Source organism: Diplotaxodon limnothrissa, linkage group LG7 (genome assembly GCF_057381915.1).
Source record: "Diplotaxodon limnothrissa isolate DT_005_m linkage group LG7, D_limnothrissa_male_GT1.1, whole genome shotgun sequence".
In the NCBI taxonomy this organism is placed as follows: domain Eukaryota; kingdom Metazoa; phylum Chordata; class Actinopteri; order Cichliformes; family Cichlidae; genus Diplotaxodon; species Diplotaxodon limnothrissa.
The window spans coordinates 10,536,111-10,561,140 of NC_140602.1; the positions used below are offsets into that span (position 1 = coordinate 10,536,111).

The window sequence follows — 25,030 nt, forward strand, 5'->3', positions numbered from 1 at the left end:
GTCAGTGCAGTAAAAACAGCAGCAAGAAAGTTTTTAACTTCTCTGTTTTCTTTATTCTTGCTCTCTGACTTTGTCACTTCTATGTCAGTTTTTCCACTGAGTTTAGTAGTCCTTTGTGTGAGTGTCAGGGGTGTTTTCACTCAACCATGGCCTTGGCTGCGAGTCAGAGGGAGTTTCTGTTTTCCACTGGACTGGAATGGTGGAAAGATGTCTCTCATCAGCCACTGGAGGGCAGTCACGTGCTGTATAACTACAATAGCAGAAGCAATTATATCAAGGCTCTTTGGCCTTTTTTGAAAGCGCTTCTTGATCCCTTTGCTGAATCTGTGATAACATGACCAAATGGAACAATACAAGTTCAAATGTGATTGAAATACTGAAAGAGAATGTAAGAGCATTTATAGCACACACACACACACACACACGCACTAATATTCTTTCCACAGTCCAAAAGCATATATATACATATGCTGTATTTATTTTCCAGATGAAATACAGCAGACAGGCCATAGTAATACTCCCTTTGAAGTGTCTGCTTGAAACTTCCGTGGCCTCAGCTGAATTGACTGCAGAGGTCAAGGTCATAACCCAGGTGGGACATACACCAACCGACCTTTGACCTCAGGCCAAAGGTGTCACCAGATGCTCAAAAGTGATAAAACAAGTCTGCTGTGTTTCCAAACGCAGCTTCAGGACCAAAAATGTATAAGAAACACCTTTATGACTACAGTAAATGCTTTACAATCATATAGAAGAGATATTTTTTTCCATTTATAAAACAATATGTGCTGTGATAAAATAACCACCAGAGGGCGGTAGTACAACACACTTAATATTTTGTGGCAGGCTACGCTGTCACACCCTCCATGGGTGAGTTTTGGCAACTTGTTTTTTCTCCTCCTCATTTTTTTCTTTTTATAATTTTTGTCTGAATTGCATATGTCGAGAGTCCAAGTTGAAATGTTTGCAGCTCATGTCGGCATGCAAATACAACAGCTAGGCTTCAGTTAGAGACTGTAGGGGTCTAATGTTTTATTCACAGCACATCACCCATCAAGGTTTTAATATCAACTTACAGTAACTCTACTGCCTGAGGCACACAAGAGTACACAGCTTCACTTTTTCAATACACACCATAAGAGGCACTTGGGCTGTCTTTTTAAGCAACATTGATTTTTAATATCTCTTATGTTAATTACTTCAGCTATAAATCATTAATTAGTCAGTTTTGTATGTACCATACAGCAGTTCTTGTCTGCACAGAGAAAAGACAAGCACACCATTAAATGAATCCCAATATTAAGGATACGTTACATGAGGGAATAAAAGTTTTCCTCATTACTATGCAGATGTACCAAAAAGGTATTTCAAGATCTAATCCGATCATCTACACTACACGAGCTCGCTATACCATGCAAGCAGCAGGGCATAGTATATTAAAACAGATTTAATGAAGCTAGCATTTTATGAAAAGACATTTATTAGATCAGTAGAATACATCAGCATCACCATCATCATGCCAAAAAGCAGCAAGAGCAGCACTTCATTTCCTCAGAGCCACTCCATGTGCACTACAGGTCCCCCACATTTTCTCTTTATAATCATGATCTTATCATATATGCACATTCACAACTGGTGTTTAACTTGATTTGTGAGCCTCACATTTCTTGAGGCTGGCCCCAGCTGTTTCTCATCTTCCTCTGTCTTGGCTTCCAAAAGCAGATGAAGCTCACAAACACACAATGTTATCTGGCATACTAATGTGCTGCAGAGTTGAACTGGTTACTGTTGTTCACTGGTCTGTGGCCATTTCAATCCATAGAGATTATGTTTAGTTCTTGTTTTATATCAAGTATACAATTTAGAGTCCTAACAGAAATAGTATGTACAGCTTTCGAATAATAACTACCGTCCACTAGATAAGCAAACAATTGAACTCTACAACATCAGACTGGTTATCAATGCCATAGTAAAACAGCAACACTACAATAGCACTGACATGCACTAGCACATACTGTCATATTTCTCAAACATATACCATAGTATTTATATTTACATGGTGTTCACAGCTACATTCCAGGTTTGTGTTTGCGTGGATATCGTTTAACATCATATTCAGAAAAAAGACTGTCACTGCTCTGTGAAGAATATGGATATGAGTCAATAAAAGGGAAAAATAAAAGTATAGATACTGGCTTATTGCTCAGTACATTTGATATGTAATGCATTTGACACTGAACAAAACTTGTGATACTGTACTTCTAGTTCTACTGCAGACAATACAGTTATTTGATTAGATTGGTCCTGCAAATCAACTTAATCAAACCAAATATTAACCTCCAGGAAGCCTCCTGCACATGAAAAAAAGGAAACACACAATGTACAGAACTGTTTATCAATAAATACACAAGTAAAGGAGACAAAGTGTACACAAGGTATAATTAAATAAATATGGAAGAACTCAGAATGAGATTTGGCATACTGAAACGATAGAGTTGGCAGCCATCCATATACTGTGAACTGACACTTAACTTTAAATGTTGAGGCTAGAAGGAATCTGATAACTACAAAAAAAAACAACAACAGAACAAGTCTTTGTTTTGGAAGATTATCTAGGGGTAGGACACAGACATGTACAAAACCTCCTTGTTTACAACAGCTTTTGACAGATATTTTTTTAAAAATAAATTTCTACACGGGAAAGCAACATGAAGCAACTTGATAACTACAAGCATTCCCTTTCAGATGAGCAGATGTTACAGAATACAGTATTTACACATTTTAGTTACTTAATTAGTTTTTTTTTTTTTTAATGAATGATAAATGCTCCTCTGGATTTCTTGCAGTGATCGGGCATCGTGTCCTTTTGATGAACTTCATGTTGTTGTTGTTGTTGATGATGAGTCTTTTAATTTTCAAGACTTTATTCGTATAATCTCAGCTACTTTTGTTTTGTATTTCTGCAGCAGAAATTATCGGGTGTTTATCTGCACTGACAGTTAAAAGCATACCATGTAACTGCCACTGTCAGATCCACCTCCACTAGAGTCTTTAGGGTGGATATGTCACTCTGCAGTATTCAGACCGCATGAGCCAACTACGATAACATGCTCCAATGGTCTTGCGTGATACAACATCCTGATTCCTGCAGTCCTCCATACTGGTGAACTGTAAACATGGCTTCCCACGCACAGAACACTCCAGCTGACACTTCAGGGTAGTATCTACTTTTTGAGGTTTCCATTCTTTGTGGAAGAAATCTGTGTCTCAGAACAGAGGATAAAAACAGGATGAGTTTACTGAATGAGAACTGAGTGTGGTTAAAAGTCTGTGCTAACAGTCAAGGTTTGTAAGTCACACACTGCGGGGAGCCCTCTCCAGTTCATGGGTCCTGCGGTTGCGACCCTTTTGCCTCTCTTGCAGGTGTTTCCACTTGGCTGCCAGCCCTTGAGCATGCATGTGGTTGCGAGGACTCGTCGCAGTCTTCTGCTGCTGTTGCTGATGTAGTTGCACTTTCTGTACCAAGTGAGATTTTTGCCTCTTGTGCTTCCTCTCCCGTTTCCAAACTTGCTCGCAGAACTCGTCCACACTATTTAGAGTTGGGTGATTGACCAAAGAGAGGAAGTCCCTGTACCACAGCCTTTGATTGGGAGTTTCTCTAGAAGAGGAAAATTCATGGGCAGGGGCACTAGCTGCTTCTTCATCACGATGCAGAAGATCTTCCAGACGCTCCGTGTCAATGACCTCTAAGTTAACTTTTAGAACTGTCTGCATGAAGCCATGTTCCACTGCCTGGCACAGATAAATGCCTGAATCCTTCTTGTTAAGTGCGCGAATCAGGAGGCCCTGCTCGGTGTGGATAAAGCGCTCCTCTGATTTAATCTAAAGAGTGAAAGAATCAGTGATGAGAGAGGCAGAGTGAAGGACAAAGAGAAAAAAGACAGAAAAAATGCATTCAGAATCTGAAATCTATTATCATATTATACTGTCCAAAAAATCAACTATAGTATTTGATTAATAAAAAAAAAAAAAAAAGGTAGGCGACAGGTATGTGATTCAAGGACAACCTGAGATAATAAGAAATATAACAGATACAGGTACTTCTACACCGGTGCACTGCATGATTGCAATTATGCAATTAACATTCAACAATGGTCTAGTTTGGCAGTATGTATTAAAATGCTGAGCAGGCCCAGTTGATTCTGAATTTGTATCAAGATATCAAATAGATGTAGATACAATGTAAGTGATTTTGGAAAATAATTAGTTACTACGACATGGAGGGCTGGAGCCTCAGTCAGAAATTGCAGTAGATTTTTTGATAACCATAAAGCATTTCTGTAGGTGCAAAGTATTTGCAAAACGGTCAATACCTGCATCAGTTTTTGGGGTTTTTTTGGTTTGTTTTTTACAGTATAATAGGTTTTGGGGAAAATGCACATGGAGTATAGATTTGAGAAATCATCTGTGATGAAAAGGAATGAGTCCTTTACTATACAGTGACTATATGGTAAGTAGAGTTAACATCAAAACACCAAATACATTTTAAGAGAAGGATGTTCCATCCCTTTAACGTTCCAGTAGCCAAGGAATACCAGCACTGATTTGACAGCATATGGTAGTTCAGTACTTTACTGAGTACTTAGATACTTAGTCTGGTTGTTTTATTGGGGTTTTTTTTGTCACCTGTATTATGTGTTACCTAACGCAGTGTCTCTTTCTTTTCTTTATTTACTTTCTATCAAGACAGACTGTATCCGAGTCAAACTGATCCAGATGCAGTCTGAATCTATTTTTCTGAAATGAAACACATTATGTGTGCTGTGATGAAGCCCACCTCTTGTTTGTGGTCATCCGTTGTGGATTGATACTGCCAGTATGTCGTAGCTCTCTGGGACTTTGGACTACACTCCAGGAAAGTGCTGCTGTTCTCCACACCGTACACAGTTTTATCCTGGAGGGTTGACTGCCCACTTAACTCATCTGGGAAAGAAATGAATTTTGTTTAGGTATTGCAGGATTTGGCTATGTGATTTATTTACAGACAATAAGTTAGAAATATTAACTGAAGGTTATTCAGTTACTGACATTCACAAAATGTTCTCCTTTCTCATCATGCTCAGTCACAAACAGCATATAAAGAGGCAGCAACAACAACAATGACATTTACTAGTCAATATCTGGGTTGTACATACAATTAAATATATACGCCACAATTTTTATTAAGGTTTTTTTTGTAGTGTCTGGTTAAACCTTGTCAACTTGGAAGCTTTTGCTAACATTTTCTTCTTTTGTCTATTTCAATTAAAGAAAGAGATGTATAATTAAGATAGTGAGTAAGTATAGTAGACCAGTCCTGCTTTTGGACTAAGTACAATTACAGTGCATTAGACTGAAGGGTTTGGCAACAGAAAGCAGACTTGGAGGATTCTTTAATGTGTTAATTACAAGCTTCACGTCAACTGACCTTAATCTTTAAACCACCAGAAAACACATAAAAGACGTAGATACGACACCACACACATTCAACTCTACTATCTTCTCCACCCTTTTTGAGCAGGTCAGGAAAGGCCAGTGTCATTTAAATCTGATTATAATTTGTTTTAGCACATTCTTTTGGATATTGAAATGTTATTGTCTACATTACAACATAAAATCTTAATTGAATGATATAAAACATGTACATATATCGAAAAAAATACCATGGTGTTGCAGATCTGAGCACTGTGTGAGTGGGTCTCCATTCCTGATATCTTGCCTCCTTGTTCTCCTGCAAAAACACACAGACAAAATTTTTTTATACACACACATATATATATAAACATTTTCCCAGGTCAAAAGAAGCAATGATTGCATGGGTGTGCTAAAGAAAATAGGTGTTCAGTCACTTTGTATGTGTGTGTGTGCATCTGAATGAGATTTGCAGAGATTTGCAGCTGTACTGGTGGCCAACACAAACAAATAAGCATCATTCAGCTTAAAGCTTACCAGGAAAGCTTTAATTATAGGGTGTGTGACACAGGAATTCAAATTAATAAATCTTTCTAGCCTGTCATCTCTGTCGGTTTCACATGGAAAAGAGATAGAGTTTCATGTTTACTGTCAAGCATTACCATGAGAATATTTCAACCAACAACAATTTAAGCAACTATGGAGACACCAAAGCAAACGGAAAAATAATTCACCTTTGTTTCCTCATGTTCCAACTCAAAGTTTTTATATTGGTGTTTAAAAAATATTAGAGTCGAATATAACACAGGATGGAGCTAGCATTTAAATCAATAAGCCCCATGAAGCTATGAGTGGGCGGCTGCACAAAAAGCACAACCACACAAGCGCACATCAATCAGTCCACGTCTACTACAGCATAACCAAACCACCACCGAACCTACCTCACCCCTGGTTCACCCAGGCAGCCTCCAGACATCACTGACACTGGCTCTCATTTGCAGTCAACACATGAGGCAGTTTATATTTCTAGTTTTGTGCTAGAAACAGGATCCTGTACCTTCAGGGGATTTTGGCAAATACGCAAAGCCTGCACTAAAAGTGCACCCTAGCTCTAGTGCTGAATTGCGGCTATGTCCTCAGTCTATTCACATAATCAAGTTTTACCTCAAAGAAGTATAGACCATAGATTTAACCAACACAATTTATTAAACAATCATGATTAAAACCCTAACAGGACAACACTTGTGTTTTAAAAAAGCAAGTTGCTCTAATAAAATATGCTGTATTTATGTACATGCATGACAATATATAAAATGTTGTATGTGAATTGTGCTGTTGGAGCATCATTTCCATTGGGGTGAAAGTCAAGCAGGCCATTTACCAATCGGAAGGTCGTGAATGGATTCCTTGGCCACTCCAGTCTGCCTATTGAAGCATCCTTGGACCAGATACTGAACCCCGAGTGCCCCTGATGCCTACATGTGACTGTGTATGTAAATGTTAAACAAAGCTCTTAAGTATGGAAAAGAGTGTGTGTGATTGGGTGGATGAGGCTAGTAAAAAGCACTTTGAGCTCCCAGTTAGAGTACAAAAGTGCTATAAAAGTACCAGTCCAGGACATTGTAGGCAAACCTAAACTTGCTCTGTGTCTTACAGATCTGATTAGCTGCAACGTAAAAGATCTCAAGCAGCTTCAACACACTGGCAACATGTTAAGTATGACTGTGAAATTCACTACCTCTTAGCCATGGGAAAGTATCTGGAGCATTCTGTGCCATCCCATGCACAATAAGGGTCTCTTGCCAAGCAGCATTCAGCACAAGCCTTCCCATAAACCTCACAACGATGCAGAGGCATCTGCGAGACCCCGATGTCTGAACCCAGGTAGAGTTGTTGCTGTAAACAGAAAAATTTCAAATATTTGTTATTTTATGTCTTAGGAGCTTTAGTTTAGCTACTAAGTCTGGGTGGGCAGTGTGGTTTCATTAACTACTTTTTGTCTCAGATGTTGTTTCTCAGTAAAGCAAGAAAAGAAAGATAGATACATTTTACTACAATTATCAATTATCCTGCTCATTTTGTCTCATCCTGCAATTTCAGTTGACAACCCAACTGTTGCGACAAACCCAACAATCAAATGCTGTTGTTTAAATTGCGCAGACAAGCATGTCTTTGTTCTGTCTTTTTACCCTGAAGCAAGATGTGTCACCAATAAGAGAACGCTTTCTCAGGACGGTTTTTCAGACACACTTATATAAACAAGAGTCACTTGTTTGTTATGAATGTCTACAATATGACAGCTGTGTAAAGTTTAATCATAAGCAGTCTCTACCTGTTTTGTAGATAGTTCCATAGCTGTAATGGCTGCAGGCTCCTGTAAAATATAATAAAACAAAAATAATTAAAAACAAACAACAGATCTTTCTGATTTGATATTCTCCAAAACGAAATAATATGGGTGATGGGAAAATAGCCTACTCTGAAAACGGTCATTTCTTCTAATAGGACTTCCTCTAAGTCATGCCAGGAGCCTCTGGGGATGGACACCACTTTCAGAATTGTTCCCGCATCTAGGATATAATGAAAGTACACATTTTAGGTCAATACTGCTTTGTAGTTCCAAGCGATTCCTTACTACAGTATGATAATGTTTAGTTATAAATTACATAAACTTTATACTTTTTATTTGTTTTACCTGTGCCTATGAACATAACATCGTAAAGGCCATCTTCTGCCTCGACTTTGTCCACCACTATCTGGGTGAACTGGTAGTCCACATCTGTTTTGACTATGATTGGTCGATTATTAATGGGGTAGACAGGGTTGAACATGGCTGGATGGCTTCTGGCAAACTGCACAACTTCATCGGGGAGGTCCTTTGTTGTGTCAAATCCACCAAATGTCTTGCTCGGGCACTGTGGGGGCAAATAAAGGTAACAGTGTCTGTTACATTGTTGGTTGTAAAGAAGCAAGAACTCACAAGCTTCAGTACATCCTCTTGTAAAGAGGATATTGTACTCACTGTGCCAGGTCGTGGATAGGGAACACGTCCCTGGAAGGGCACCCACTGATAGCTGGGCCCATCTCTGTGGGCGTACGGACCCAGGAACACTCTTCTGATGTCTGTCATGCTGTACATACACACAGCTGAACCTTTGAAGATGTTGCTAATAGAAGAAAGAATGAGACAGAAAAACACATGTAATTTTGAAGTTACAAATCGTGTATTAAATGGACATGAACTACTAAAAACCATTTAACTACTTCAAATGAGCCACAGTACCTGGAAGTAGTGAATACTGCATACACAACTGGGCTCTTGGGATCTTTTGTGCTCATGAGAAAAACATCCTCTGAAAGCCAAAAGAAAAGGCAAGACGTAAAAAGACATTGTGCAAATATTTCAAATTAAGGAAATAATATGTGGAGGTTTGGGAGCGATCACTTACGTAATTCATCAAAGTGTGTGTCTATTCCATTATTCCCGGGCACAGAGCAAATAAGTCGAGCTTTCAAGAAGGTTGTCCATTTATTTACCAGACTCCTGTGACCTCCCAGGTCATTCTGTTGGACATGGCAAAATTTTTTTATTGTCTATGCTTAGTGATACTGTCATTTTCACTTTTTTAACACTGTTTAAAGCATACTAAAGACACAATACTAGCATTCATGTTATTATTATTATTATTATCATATTTAGTCTCTCTATTTCCTATTTTTTATTCAGTGAATGCACAGTAAACTCTCTGTACAAAATAAACTACCAAAAAAATTCTATAACATATTAAACAAGTCTAATAAGCATCCATGTTTGGGTTTTTAAAATGTATTTCTATATTTATATGTATATTTTTATATATATTTTTGTGAATAATGCAATTCTAGATGCTGTACAAAAAGAGGACAGCACATATTGAACTGTTTGTTCCAGTGCACTTCTTAATAATATGCATCTCTGTGCCTTACAGGGTAGTGTTTGTCTTCATGAACATAGCACAAAAACACAGACGCACAAAGCTCTGGCTCATAAAAATGGATTTCACTTTGTGTTGATTTATGGCAGTAAATTATAGTGTATCCAAGACATGCATATGCTGGAGTTAATACCCCATTTTACATAATGGATGGCTTGTCTTGTGTTGAAGATAGCAGATTCTTGACATTCTAGATAATCAGGCAGTCATGAAGGAGGCATGATGTGCAGCTAAACAGGGGTTTGAGGCTGACATCGCTCACTGATCTGCAGTAAGCTTACTGAATTCCTGCTAAATGAATAAGAAATGGATTTAGGCTGTGAAATTTGATACGAGGCCAGTTCTTTAACATAACCATCCCCTGGAGCTAAAGGCCCAATAAGTGCCAAAGCTTGGCATTAGGATAACAGTGCTGCCATTGATGGTGTGTTTGCCTCTCAGGTTCTGGCGACATTTGACATTTCTCTCAGGTTTCTGTCTTCCGGGGCAGTTGTACCACGCAAAACAAAGCCCACTCTTCTCCAGGCTAAAAATAATCACAGATAACAGCTCCTGAAAGCTACCATTATGAAAGCCACTCAGACACCCGTCAAGTGTTTTTTCCAGATACAGGAGCTATTTCACATAATGCTGGTGTGAACGTGTGTGTGCCTTTGTCTCTCTGCTATTGTGTATATTGGGATTTTCCTTTGTAAAGGCCATCCTGCATGTCCTCTGTGTGCGTGCGTACTTTGCAGAGCTGTCCGACGCGAGCATGTGTGGCCTTTCCAGTATGCTCTCCGTCTATAGCATTTTCTCTGAAGAACAGGTAGATTTTGTCATCTTCTGGGTTGTCACTCTCTGAAATAAGATGAATGCCTAAAAACCTAGGATCTGCAAGCGACAAAGACACACACAAAGTCAATGTTAGTTTTTGTGTTTCTTAATCTGGAAAAAACTGCTCTGTATCTAGTTTTAAACCAAGTGCTAGATACTGTGTGAGAGTTTAAAGATGCTGTGAAATAGCAGACATGTACTCAGGGACTTCCCTCTATAGAGCCTGAAAGGCAATAACAACACTTAATATTAAATTTCACAACTCCACTGGAGACGGGCCAGCTAAATGAATTATGTGCTTCTCGTTCTTTGTCTGGACTGCAATATTTTGAGCCATGAGCAGACAAGCTGCAGCACCTTAGCTGAAGCAGAATATGATGAATTGGAATAATATTAACTGGTGAAAAACAGTAAGTAAAACCTACATTTGAAAACTTGAGGTATGCCATTCCATCAACAGAGATGATAGTTCCGGTTATTATAGGTATTTCTTGTATATTTTTCTATATTTTTCTTATATATTAGCACTCAGGGTAGTTTAATTTAAAGTTGTTTTAAGGTCAAACCCCTTTTTTTGTAGTACCAAACTGTGATAAATGTAAATCAGGTGATGATACATTGAGATCCATGTCCACGAGGAGATCAGTGACGAACTCTGATCATATCTATTGGAAGCTGAGCTCAAACAAAAACACAACTGGGATCAAAGAGTCAGCTTGCAAAATTAAAAACAAGAAAAGTACTGTATAATCAGAAGGGATTTTCCTCATCTCTCTCACCATTTAACCATCGGGAGTCATGCTGCTCTGTTCTGATTGGGTGATGCTTTCCAAGAGTGCGAAAGATGGCAAAGTCCCGCCCCATGAAATCAGCTGATGTTCCTGCATACAGTTCTCCATCTGAGATTAAGAGGAATAAACTGAGTTAGCTTAGTAATGTCAGATGAGTAAACAATCTTTAGGGATTTTTCCCCAATGATGAAGGCATAAAACTGAGGGATTGTACAGGGGCTTGGCAGTATAGATAAACTTGGAGTCCTGAGAGAAAACAGACAGTGACAGATGTGATGAACATCAGGAGTGTGAAATTGACATTAACACCGTAGGCAGGGCTAAGAAGGGAGGAGAGAGAAGGATGAATGAATAGGTCAGAGGAGGAGGGACAGGACAGAGGTGTGAGATAGGACGAGTACATAATAAAGCTGGTGAGAAAGGAAAGAGAAAAGGGAGCAGGGATTAGGGGTGATGGGCTGGAAAATGGCCATCTGCTAGGTTAAACACTCAGATGTAACGCAATGTGACTGGCAATGATTGGAGTAAGAGAGAAAAGGCATGCTCACATAGTTCACTTGCCAAAAAAATGAGATTCTATGCAAAGAAAAAACTCAATAAAGTGTCACTGACCCCACACCCACTACTTAAATGATGTATAGTCACGGTGAAAAGAAGTTTACAATCGTGCCAATGAGGGGTTCCCAGTGCTTAAATACAAAGCTGGTCCACTTATAATGAATGAGAAGAATGCCTGTGTTCTGTTATTTGCTTTTACTTTGCACCCTATATATCTGCTGCAATGACAGAGCAAACCAGTGGGTGTATCTTAACTTACTTGTTTTTATATGACCTCACTCTAACACACACAGACAGACAGCGCAGGGTATCCGCTCTTAAACTCACCAATTAGCATGGATGCAGTGAGCAGCTTGGGATCATAGGGACTCTTCCCACGCCCATTTTCCACGTGGGGCTCAAGTCTGAAAACACTGTCCTGTACATAGTTGAACAGACAAGCACAGAACCTTCAGTATATCATCAAGTATCAGCTTTTGGAAAAAGTAGTTTCCATTTAAGTGAAAGTTTTCTGGGAAAGTCATTTTGCTGTCAGCATTTCACAACTTCCAGAACGGCAAAGCTAGAGAGACCACAGGATAGTATTTATGTTTTGTTTGTTTTTTTTGTTTTTTAGTCCAAACTATTTTGGAAATATTGCGACACGATGCAAAAGTTGTTTTTGACAAATACTTGTGTGATAATGTTAGAGACTGTAGATATAATATATAATATCAATGTTAGTCATTATGTAAAATAGGTTCAGTTTAAAATAGTGAAGCATTTTGAAATTTTTACAGAACAAGTATTAAAACAATAAATTTCATTTCTCTCTAACTCTGTGACACCAAAGGACGCCCTACAGAGGAATTTCATATTTTGTTCATGATTTCTACACACGAGATAGATGGATTTCCTGCATCTAATTATCTGTAAATAGCTGTTTAATGAATTGGAAATTCACATCAGTCAGACTCAGTGACATTTGGAGGAGAAAAGAGCGCGCATTAGACTGATGCACTGGAAATTCGTCAGACTATGAAACCCTGCGTTTCCACCTCATTTTGCTGAATGAAAACCACTTTTTATGCACTTATATAATCATCTGTTAGAAAGACAATTCTCTAACCCTCATGGCCACTGAGAGCTTTAAATACTTATACTTGATATGTCAGGAAACTCAGCTTTTATATTCTAAGGGATTATGTGTTTGATAGAAATTGAAATTGGAAACTTCAATGGAGGTGTAGAGTGTGCCTGTACCTCTGATTTCTTGCCCACGTCCAGGTAGGAGCACACAGGGTGGAAGGCTCCTGTCCCACACACATAGACATGGGTCTGGTTGAATGGCTGCAGCACCTTCACAAAATTTGAGCATTCTCTCTGATGTAGCAAAGACAGAAAACAGTAAAATTATTATTTTTTTAAAGTGTCATTCAGAACAGAGTGTCATTCAGAAAAATCCAGTGCCTGCATAAAAAAGACTGGAGACAAAAACAGAGCAAAGCTTAAAGTAATCTGCTGTATTTCCCGAGAGAGTGACCCATAAACCCTACCAGTGTGCCGAGTAATAAATCTGGAAATAAAATTAAGAGCCCACTAAACACTGTCATCTGATTCTGTTTTTTTTTATTACATACTGAACTCAAAAGTCGAAGAAAACAGTGTGTGTGTGTTGTTGTGTTGCACAACTGTATATGAAATATTGCATTGCTCTGCAGCCATATGCCACATTTCCTCGTGTTCTTGCAGCACATGCCTGAGCGAGCCTGACCTCAAATAAAGCTGAATGTGTCACCACATTTTCACAACAGAAAATGTAAAAAAATAGAATACTGCCACAAATTATGCATGACTAAGTTATCTGGTTATACTAGGTCACGAGCAGGAAGCAGCACTGTTTTGCTATGACCCTGACTGACCTGACATTTGCTGTGATAAACTCGTAACACTTGTGCTTTTTAACTTGTACTTGTCTGTCACACATATCAGACCTTCCTGCTTCTCATTGACTCTCCGTTTCATCTTGTTTGTTTTGATTGCATTAAATAAGATTAGTGAACAGACTCTTCATCTCCCATTAATTCTTACTCTCCTCCAACTATATAACACAGAGACCACCCCTCAGGATACCCTATATATCCATGACATAATGTTTATAGAATAAAATAACACAAAAGACTTTAGTACACTTCAAATCAGCCACACAGAAGGGCTGATGATCACAGGTACAGCTGATACACATCCAGCATTTCCATGATTTTACATTCCAGCCTTTTGCTTCAGGGCCCATTTAGAGATAAAATTCATAACATAGCTTACAGAGAGCAGGGGCACAAAGTTTCACCACATCACAAAAGCTATTCTAAAACTGCACTTGGCCAGACATAGAGAAATGTGATTTTTGACTTGCCAAAGCTCTGAAAGATGTACAGAGTTAAAAAAAAAAAAAAAAATGTAAATGCCAGAACAACTTGGATTTGTTTAAGACCAGCTTTAGTTGGGAGCAAAATTTTAGAAAGTATTTTCATCCAGAGAACTCTATAATCTAAAATTATGAAATGTTGTGTTTTATCCACAACTATGCTACTGTAGGTTTCAATATATGAATAATGTGATTTAATGTATTGTTTCTGTGGTTTTGTATGTGCTAGTTTAAAAAAAACAGTCCCACAGAAATTATATTAGTAATGTAATGGGATTGGGTGACACTAGTTTGTCTTATTTAAATTTGGCAAATTAGTAGTCTTTCAGCTTCAAAGGCCTCCCTTGAGGTTAGTCTGTCAAATATTAAAGCAGAAACAGAGGAAAAACAAAGCCCAATAACACTGGAACACTACTGTCTGTGATCCCTGAATATATGGAAGTACCGGTAGTTATTAATAACAAAGAAATGTTATACCTAAAAGTACGTTTTTATAGGCTAAAACAGATCTTTTAAGGAGGAGAGAAATTATTATGGTCTCAAATATGGCTCTGAGATTATTATCAGATCTATAGCGAGTCTTTGAGTTGTCCATATAACATATTGTCAACAAACTGCTATAAACAAACTGAAAAAAAGAAAAAAATCTCATATAATCTATGATTAAAATGCCATATAAAAAAAGCTCATATAACCCCAGTGTAACTCCAAGGGTGATTTGCTTTGAGACCTGCAGAACTGCACATTTTTCATCGTATGAGAGAACAAAGACATTTGAAAAAATTAGTGGGAGTAGAGGGGCAAACTGCTGACACCCACTTAAAAGGTGGATGGTTTTAGCTCTTACCGAGAGATCTTTTCCTGCCCACTTGCATTCATCTCTTCTGGTGGAAGAAGCTGGCCAAGGGATCTGCAACATAAACACAGTTCCTGCACATGTTAGAAAAGAATTACCCCCACACAAAATCAATTTTACAGAGTCAGTCGAAAGAGGAACAGCTTGTGTGCATGGATGTGTATATATGAGAGTTGAAGGGGTCACATTGCGATTTGTTATCCACTTTGTTTTGGTTTATTCTATTATTCATCCAGGTGTGCAGAGAGCAGCTTACATGCCTGGCACAGTGTGTGATCGTGTGCAACAGCCCTGCTCTGAAATATTCATGAGGCACTTTTCGGTAGGAACAGAAAAGAGATTCCCAAGACACCTGCGCCCCTGCCTGGCACTCTGGATGGAGATGCACGGATACGAGCGAGGTAATAAGTCGGTCAGAAACAGCAAACACACATGGAGTCTGTCGCAGAATGCATGAAACCAGTCATGCAGTCTATAAATTATAGGCTTCAGCTACCTGTGCAAACTCTTTGCTGATATTGAGAAGATTAAAAGAGAAGATGTGGTCCTTGGCTCCAACTACTAGTCTTCCTTTCTCCTCATCCAACAGGAAGGTGTGGTAAGCCGAGCTGTTGGGTAGGCCTTCAAATGTCACAAGGTTGTTAGACTCCAACATGTCTGCAAAGAAAAAATGGAAAGAAAAGCAGGAATCAGCATAAAATATTCATCGAAATAAAGGGTTTGTGGATTTGTGTTGCATGAAAGTCAAATCTAATTCTCCAGATCAGTATATTTTTCTGAAATTCTATTACATTTTCAGTATCTTTTTGCTTGACCACTTGCATGTCTTTCCATATCTTAAAATCTTGCTGCTATACCTCTATTCCCCACAGCTACACTGAGCCAATTTAATCAAATGATATTGAGTTGTTTGTGCTTGTATCACCTAAGAATGCTGTTTCCATTTTTATCAACCCCTTTTTTTCACTTCTTTATATGTTTTGATTTTTTACATAAATGTTATTGCTTCCCCTTTTCCTTCACAAATTGCTCTCATAACTAGAGACTATACAGCTTGGCCTAGCTGACAGATAGTTTAGAGCAGGGCTGCCCAATCCCGGTCCTCGAGAGCTACCGTCCTGCAGCTTTTAGATGCATCCCTACTCCAACACAGCTGAATCAAATGGTTTGATTACCTCTTCAGCATGCCATTGTGTTTGGCAAAGGCCTGATAACAAGCCATTCATTTGATTCAGCTGTGTTGGAGTAGGGATGCATCTAAAAGCTGCAGGACGGTAGCTCTCGAGGACCGGGATTGGGCACCCCTGGTTTAGAGCCTTTGCCAAGCCAAATTGAACTCGGCAGGTAAAGCCAAATCTGGGAGCCAATAATCAGACAGTCTGCGCTGAGAAGTGACCTTCACCAAAGCAGCCAAGCAGAACTTTGTACACTCAGAGTGGAAAACTGTGGAGCATTTATAATGTCATATTACTCTGCTAATATTTCATAAACCAAACTGCAAGACTACTCTAAACCACATAAACTATTAGCAGACTTTATTACAGGCTACAGCTCACGTTTTGGACCTTAACGCAATGGTCTGCCAAGTCTAGCAGCGACATTTGGTTTCCCAGCAGAAAGCCAGACTTGACACAAACACTGAGGATCTAATTACTGTAACGACCTCTAAAGGTGGCACTATGACTGTAGTATTGTAACACCTTTTGTGTAATCTGTGTAGATACACACACAAACACATGCACATATTAATTCTTTCTCCTTCTCACATTTTGTTCTCACCAACAAAGTCCAACCACACCATGGCCCCCCTCCCATTGACCACCTACACAAAAGGACAGAGAGTTATGGGAGCAGAGGAGAAATGGTGCCTTCCTCTCTCACTCTCTCTTGCTTTCTCATCCTCGGTGAGGCAAACAACAAAAAACTCTCATGAATGCTTTAGCAGGGAGAATGCCCCTTCTCTTAAGTGTGTCAGAACCCAAGAGAGTGAGAAGACACAAGCTAGAGGGAAACTGGTACGAGAAGAAAAACATCAAAGAATAGAGGGCATTACACTAAATGCTTTTAGGGTGTTTTTCTCAATCATAAATTCTAATTTTATTAAGATTTTTTAGGTTAAAACCTACATGGTCATGAATATTGTGCTATGGAATCTATACATTATTTACCATTCACCTAGTCCAAGGCTGCATGGGTTCGTACAGTATGAAGTTTAAATTTAATGGAAACATCACCATATGTGTATATGTCTGAGATATTTGCCTAAATGCAAATTCAATCAATATTTTGTATCACAGAAGAAGCCAGATGGCTGACATTAAGGGGGTTTGGAGGGGTGGATTTATGGGTATACTCTTGATAGGGGGGCAACAATATCTACATCACAGGAAAAATAGATTGGTTTGACAAACTGACCGACAAACCTGTCCAGGCCGTACCCCAGTTGGGATAGGCTATCCACCAACACGTGCTGGATAAGTAGAAGAAAATGAATGGACGAATGGTTTGAAGAATTTAAAATAGTATTAAAAGGTGCTGAAAGACACCTGTGAAAAAGAAATGCTACAAACAGACAATCCAGTTGCCTGTTACATGAAGACTTACTTGTCCTTATGTGATTTTGGTTTATGTATCATGGCATTTTTATAAACATGTGCCTAATTCACACACACACACATGGACGCGCACATGCACACACATGCAAATAACAGTACTCATTGGATGGTAATACAAATAGACTGACACCCTGTCATTATCGCTGTCTCTGTAATTTCGTTTGTTTCCTGTTCCTTAATGCAAACTGTGAGAAATTTGGAAAAATCATAAATAATAATAAACTAATCTTTCACTCCACTCCCCACTCCACAGTCTTATTAAAAAAAATCTAACCTTGATCTAACAGTCCCATGAGTTTCCATTAAATTATAGAGAACAGATATTTTCTGGTGCATAACCGACTGAATCTAAACCCAAATGACACAAAGCTTTAATACAAACCACTGTGTTCAACTTACAGTCATAATTATTTGTTAAATAAATGCTTTTTGTTGCAGTTTGTGAAACATATCTTTGTAAATCATTTGTTTTCTGTTGCAAGATTGATCTAGTTGAATTTTATTGAACATATTATTTTGAAATATTAGACATTTATTTCATAAACACAGTTGGAAAGAAGATTAAAGTCATAAAAAAGTACAGTCGAGCCCGCTCTGTAACCATGGTGAGCAACCATTAGCTGATCAACTGTAAACTCTGCACTGCACAATAACATCTGCCTGCTACCTCTGACCCTTTTTTACCTGTACCGTAGACACATTCGTGTGGGGGATGACAAAGACAAAGTCAAACCAGAAGATGAAGACTTATTCTCGTTCTCAATGTAAAAAAGCACAAAAGGATGTCTGTGTTATTTGTCATTAATAATTAGCAGTAGCAGTAGGAAAACTACTCTTCACTTTTCCCTAAACCACATCACTGTTTGACAGCAAGGGGAATGGCATCACAATATCCACCCACCAGATACATACAGACACCCACACGCACACATCTTTGGTTTGTGGAAATTGTCTATGGGAGTCGTGTCCATGGCAACAGACCATTCAACAGAGACTACAGCTAAGTTATTAAAAGCTAATCATCCAGAGACAGATACTCTGTGGGTATTGTGTGTGGATCTGTGTGTGTATGTATGTTTATAGAGCATACTGTGCTGTGTGTTATTGGAAAGAAAAATGTGTTTACGAGCCACACCGGAGGTAGTAGCCTATACATGTCTGAACTGGTGTCCCCTCAGGTCAAATTTATGTATACATTAAACGGCACTTGTTTTTTTTTTTTTTTTTTTTTTTTTATTCTTTCCTGTTTAGAGTTTGATACTGTGCTATACAAAAAATGTTTGGATGCAGAACAATAGAACAGCAGAGAGAAAGAGACAGACATGCAAAAAGGAGAATCAGAATCAGAATACTTTATTGATCCCTGGGGGAAATTATTTAGAATGTGTGGCCTATTAGAGATTTTATGTTACAACTGACAGATAGATTAGTTAAAAAAAATAAAAATAAATTCTTGTTTCTCCAGCAGTTTTCTACTTCCTCCTGCTCTCTCTTTTTCTTCCTTAACATTGCTTGGTAAAAGACAAATGTACTAACTATTCTCTTCTGGGTCAGGGACGGGGAGTGCAAAAGAATGAGTTAGGGAACTGGAAAGCAAGCAAGTAACAGACACAAAGGGAGAGCGAGAGATGGAATAGATGCGAAAAATCAACAGTCCCATGTGAGACTGATAAAAATAAACTCTTTTACCCTACATTCTGTCCATCTTTCTCAACTGGAGGGCACGTAGAGTGTTATCTAAGTGCTTCCTAAGAAAAATACACTTCTTAATAATAACGCACACATGGCAGCATAACGCACTGATGTTTGGCCCCGGTTCAGTAGCTTCACTGATGTTCCTTACTCGCACGACTTGTTGTATTGTTGTACACTGTCAAATCCCAACATATCATATACACTCTCCAGGTGTATACAGTTACTGATTCACCTATGCCCAAGGGTAAAAAAACACAGCTTCAGTCAAGAAATTTGCTCAGTGTCAAACAGAAATGAAGGCAGACACTTAGTCTTGCTTTATTGTTGTTGGCTGAAAGAAAAATGGTTTTGAACTTTTTCTTTTTTTGCCAATGAAGTTATTTATCAAACTTGACAAGACTGATTTCTTCAGAGCTGAACAAAATCAAATGTAGTAATATGTTGTTTTTGTAGTTAGAACTTTGCAAAATTAAATTTAAACATTCAAGTAAACATGAAAACAAATGCAATTCTGTAGAATGTAGCATATTGTAGAAAAAAGAACATAATTTTAGTTTAATCCGATATTTTCAAATCCGATCTGGGTCACTTTCGTATGTGGTATTGAATCCGATACATATCTGATGTTTTAGAAAGCGACTGCTGTGTAAATGGTCAGGTCGCATTAAATCTATCTTTTACGTCACTGTCACAACACAGACGCCAATTATCAGCGCCGGAGAAGACATCGCGAACACTTCCTGGCCATCCAGTGAAATTGTTGGGAAGACAACGTTGGAGAAACGTAAAAATTTTATTTGTACTGTATAATCTGAAGATTCTGACAGAAATCTGCAACTATCCTTTGAAGCACCGCTCCTCTCTAAAACAGCAATAATGCTAATTATTAGGCCATGTAAATAACAAAATAACTTTATAACTTAAAGCAAAATTGGGAAACGTAAAGTCCGAAACAAGTCTTTATATTAAGGGCCATCAGTCAAACAATATTGTTTGCTCTGGGTCTAAACAGAGTGCGTTGTGTGTGACGTCTTCTTTTGCGCATGCGGGCCGCTTTGAGGGTTCACACTAGAGCGCGTTTGCTGTCGCATTTTATTTGTAGTGTGAACAAGCAGACAAAAAAAACGGATTTGATCAAAAAATCGGAATTGAGCATTAAGACCTGCAGTGTGAACGTAGCCTAAATTACCTGCCCAACATGTCTTGAAGTTCTCCAGAGGCCTGGGAATGAACTAATCATTTGATTCAGGTGTGTTGACACAGGGTGAAATCTAAAACCTGCAGGACACCGGCACTCGAGGCCTGGAGTTGCTTACCTCTGGTCTAGCTGATAAATGATTTAGTTTTGGAACTGCATCCAGAAATATTGATTAAACAGAATTAGCAGCCACTAAACTGATTCTGTGACTCCCTTCATATCACTGGAATACTAAAACCCAAGCTCTTCCTCTTTCTCTTAGTCCATTTTGGTTTCTGAGACTTTCAACACATGCCCAGTAAACTGAACGAATGGCTTGTCTTGGTCATCCAATTTGAGTTTTCTGCATGTTTTCTGTATTTACAATTTAGAAATAAAAGGACCCCAAATTACTAAAATATGAGCAACTTCAGACCCTCCATGTTCATACTGATAATTCCACACCCTTTTAAGATGGTAGTTACTTTGTAGCTCTATATCTCACTACAGACACATGTAAGTCAGTAGACACAGGAAATTTTGCAAGCAGACATCTTCCAAGTTAATCTTTCAGATATAGATTAAGCTAAATGAACACTGCAGAATAAATCATCCAAATCCAGTTAGAACAGAATACTGAGAACATTCAACTGAATGTATGGGATACCTTCCATGGCCATTCAAGGCCAGTCAGAGTTTATATTGTACACACCCCAAGAAACCCAACTCCACTCCGAAGATTCTTAACATGCTTATGGATTAAAGGCCTTTAGGAGAACTTCTCCATTCTCCAACTCTGATTAAAAGTCACACCACAGTGAAAACAAGAAAAACACCATTTGAAAAAAACAGATGAAGTATGAATGCTGAAGAGATATTTTGTGGTTAGTGAAACTAAATGGTTTCTAGTGTAGCATCATTTTTCAGTTCTTTGCTCCTTTTCTGTCTTGCTATCCAAAGCAGGACTTTGTTGTGCTCCTCTGAATGCATTTGCCTGTACGTGTGGCTGCAGATATGTGTATGTGCTTTTGTTCAAGCCGTTGGCTCAGCTAAAGAAAGGGGTGGACAGGTCGGGGGAAAAAAAAAAAGAGTACTTTTGGCAGAACACCCACATTCTATAAAACTCAAGTACCTTCTTTTTTTCTTTCCCTGGACAGTAAACAACATGTGCTCTGCTGCTTGTGACCCATAAACTTGAGAGCCATATGTTTAATCCCTAAAGGGCCCATTTACCCAGAGGGTGTGAATCGATCTAACATCAATTCATGCCAAAGTATAACATATGTAAAACATTCATGGTGCTTTATGGTGTTGCCAGCACTGTAGGTCCATGGCCTTCTACTCCTACTTCTTCATCATCAACTAGTCACTTAGTTGTTGATACAGTTGGACCTCAGCTCATGTTTAGGTAGCCATGGGGTACCACTGTTATCTTTCCCCTGCTCCATTGCCCTTGTGCCCCTGAACCCTTGCTTTTAAAGATCTGTTGGAAGTTTCAGCAATGTGTATATGTGTGTGTCTGTGTGTGTGTGTGTGTGTGTCTTGGGGTGGGGGTGGGTGGTAGGAATTGGTAGGTGTGTCTCAGAGTAATTAACTTTGTCCACTGGGGGGTTCATACTGTGGTGGGCCAAGCTGCTGTATAGCTACACCATTCCAAGATAAAACTTTCATTCTACATTCAAATGAATGAAGTCTGCAAGAAATCCCAAAACACGTGCCAATGTGAGACCTGCATAATCAGATGCATCTAATTTGACCATAAACAGATTCACCCCTTGTTCCCGGAGACCTGTAGGGGTCAGGTTTTCTTCACCTCACAGAGCAGTATCTCACTGATCTGACACTGCTTCCTCAGGACTGGACAACTTCTCAGACTGTTTAGGCAGGTACTGCTCTTTAATCACCACAGTGAACAATCTGATTTCCTCCACGAGTAAATGTACTTCACCTACACAGGGGTAATACATAATTTATATTATGGCATACATTATTCATAATTCAATAATCCCATGTCACTTGCCTAATGGGACCTACAGTGGATAATGTTAAAATTTTTTCTGCAGTATTACAGGAGCAATGTTTCAACCACAGTGCAAGCATGAAAATGATACCTGCTCACTCTCCTATTATTAAGTGCATGCTAAGCACTAAATACAAAAAATGAAGCACTGACTCCTCATATGGGAGAGGTGCAAAATCCAAATTAGTACTAATAGAAATAATAATTATAGAGGTGACTGCAAAAAACAAGCTTGCCAGACTGCTACCTGAGGATCTAACTTGAAATAGAGATATCGCCACATGGGCGTGTTACACCAGTCTGACAGCATGCGGTTTTAAATGACTGATACCCTCACAGGTATCATTTGCTATCTACAGATGGTCATGCATTTATGTGCGCAAGTGTGCGAGCATCGTTGCATGTGTGTGCATGTGTGTGTGTTTATGTATGTGCATACTTGTGTGTATAATTATGGATCCCCCAGTGCTGAGCGAGAAACATTTCTCTTTGGGAGAGCCATCTGCTGAAACAGACCTGCACCATTCATCCTTAGTATAATTGCCATGCAGGAGAGAATTGAGTGGAAAAATGACATTTAGGAAAAAAGGAAGCAAGAGAAGGATAGATGAAGCTCAGTTGCAGGGGAGCCCATATCTGGCACTACTTTTATTTCAAAACTGACAACAGCAGTTGATCAAAACAAGGACAGAGAGGCAGAAAGAAAGAATGCATTCTCTAATAACCAGTTCATTTATGCATGTGCATTAGACTTGTGGACTTTTACTAACAAGCTGGCAAAGTTACCTTACCTAATTTTATTAAACTGTTTTCTTCGCTGGATTTATATCATATAATATGTTTTATACTCATTCCTATTTGTTAGTCTCAGCTGATTACTGAGTCAAGACAGAAATATTTTTAATGGTGCAAAAGCTTTCCATGACAACACCAGAGTTTCCCGGCTACAGGTAAATTAAACATAATTGGATATAAAAAACTCCAAATAGTATGAATGCAGGTCTGTAAAAAGACTGAAACCATATAAAACAAATATGCACAACCCTCTTAAAGCCAGAGCCTAAACCTGATAAGTCATAAAGTTTACAACCTTGTAAAGAATTTATGTACTTGTTGTTTAATTTATATATATATATAGCATTTTCAGAAGTAATCATAACTAAAGCCTCATACAGACATCTAGGGACTCACAGTTACTGAAACTTTCTATAGACACTGCCTTTTTTCAGTCGCTTGACCAGCACACTATACGTGCTGAAAGGATTGGAACCTGCGTAAGAAGGAGGTAAGAGTCTAAGACATAAGATCTACCTCAGACAAAAAATTTAAGGGCAAATCACTTAAAATAATAACATTTGAAGACAATAAAAACTCACAAACGCACCTTTATAGGAGAGTTTTAGCCGGGGGACGTTGTTCTTGGTCTGCTGGGCTCCGCTGCCCCCCGTATTGAGCAAAGCCACCCCACACAGCAGCATAATGCTGCCCCAGAAAAAGCCCATGATCCTGGGGGGCTATAGGGGCCAGAGAGTCCTTTAAATACCAAACTCCAGTGCCGAAAGTCTCAGATCTGCTTTAAGTTCTGGTAAGAAGAAGAAAAAAATTGTTTTCCAATAATTGTGAAAAAATGCTGACGGGTCAGTCCAGGCTGATTCACAGCAGGTCTCGTTCACTGCCAGATCCAAAACCCTTTCCTATTCCAGGGGTCAAAAGACAAAATTAGAGTCCAGCTCAGACCTGCAAAGCAGAGTTGGGGGTTATGGGTCAGTGTTACTGCAAGTGAGCTTCCCACACCGATAAGTCAATGCTAAAGTTAACCAAAGTAGGCCCACACTAAATGCTAGGAAGAGCAAGCAGGTATGACTGCCATACTTTTCTGCCCTGGTACCTGACCAGTATGTAACCCAGTGAAAACAGCCATCTGCATTATCTACCTCTACAGCTACCTTTAGCTAAAAAAAAGAAAAACAGTTCCACTTTGTTTCAACTGTTAAGCCTGTCTGCCGGATAATCATAATCTTTAGTGGCTTTCTCTTTTCCTGTCCACTGTGATCCTGTCTGCCACTCTACCTAAGACTCCTCTAAACTAGTTCAGCCCCACTCAGCGCAGCTCTGCCCTGTCCCCACAGCACAAGGCACACAGTGCAACTGAGAACAGCTGAGGCAGACAGCGCAGAGTGAGCAAGAGACAGCGAGAGAGGGAGTGAGAGAGAGAGAGGAGAGAGATTGAGAAATAAGGGGAGTGTGGTGTAGGCGGGAGAAAGTGAAGAAAGCATGAGAGAAATGAAAACTGTGAGTTGGATAGTAGAGAAAAGGTTAGGGCAAGCCAAGAGGTTATGAAGAGTGAGAAAATAGCAAAACAGCTGATTATTACAGTGCAGTGTTTTGAGCAAACTGCTTTGTGAGAATTTTTTAAAATGATTTTTTATGCTTTGTTCATTTTTAACTGCTGTATTTTTATACAGATAAGACTTTTAGATTAGAATAATATGGCATCTTCAACACCTTACAAAAATAAGCCCTGGTTCAATACAGGTGAGCGCAAAACTGTTTGTAGATCTATTACCCTTTTGGTCAAACATGGCATTATTTATGCCCAAACTTACATTTTAGATAATCCCTAACTCTTTTTATTTTACTTATATTGTCTTTTGCAAAAGGTCTGTACTTATA

General features: G+C 38.8%; 1 protein-coding gene across 1 annotated transcript; it reads right to left on the reverse strand.

The window, feature by feature from the left end:
• Nucleotides 1–1,025: 1,025 nt before the first annotated feature.
• On the reverse strand, nucleotides 1,026–24,490 carry sema3ab (sema domain, immunoglobulin domain (Ig), short basic domain, secreted, (semaphorin) 3Ab). Its single transcript, XM_085359173.1, has 17 exons — nucleotides 23,742–24,490; nucleotides 15,347–15,507; nucleotides 14,842–14,904; nucleotides 12,833–12,952; nucleotides 11,918–12,008; nucleotides 11,021–11,140; nucleotides 10,156–10,298; nucleotides 8,901–9,015; nucleotides 8,735–8,804; nucleotides 8,474–8,618; nucleotides 8,147–8,366; nucleotides 7,930–8,021; nucleotides 7,784–7,825; nucleotides 7,190–7,347; nucleotides 5,703–5,770; nucleotides 4,838–4,983; nucleotides 1,026–3,882 (listed from the first exon to the last, which is right to left on the reverse strand). The coding sequence occupies exons 1-17, from the start codon at nucleotides 23,857–23,859 to the stop codon at nucleotides 3,355–3,357; spliced, it is 2,400 nt and encodes a 799-aa protein (XP_085215299.1). The 5' UTR covers nucleotides 23,860–24,490; the 3' UTR covers nucleotides 1,026–3,354.
• Between the last annotated feature and the right edge of the window lie 540 nt (nucleotides 24,491–25,030).

Coding starts and splice junctions, on each gene's coding strand:
- sema3ab (XM_085359173.1), bottom strand. CDS start 23,859: ATGGGCTTTTTCTGGGGCAGCATTATGCTGCTGTGTGGGGTGGCTTTG. Junction 12,953..14,841: donor GGGCAGGAAAAGATCTCTCG/GTAAGAGCTAAA, acceptor TTGCTACATCAG/AGAGAATGCTCAAATTTTGT. Junction 8,619..8,734: donor GCAGTATTCACTACTTCCAG/GTACTGTGGCTC, acceptor TTCTTCTATTAG/CAACATCTTCAAAGGTTCAG.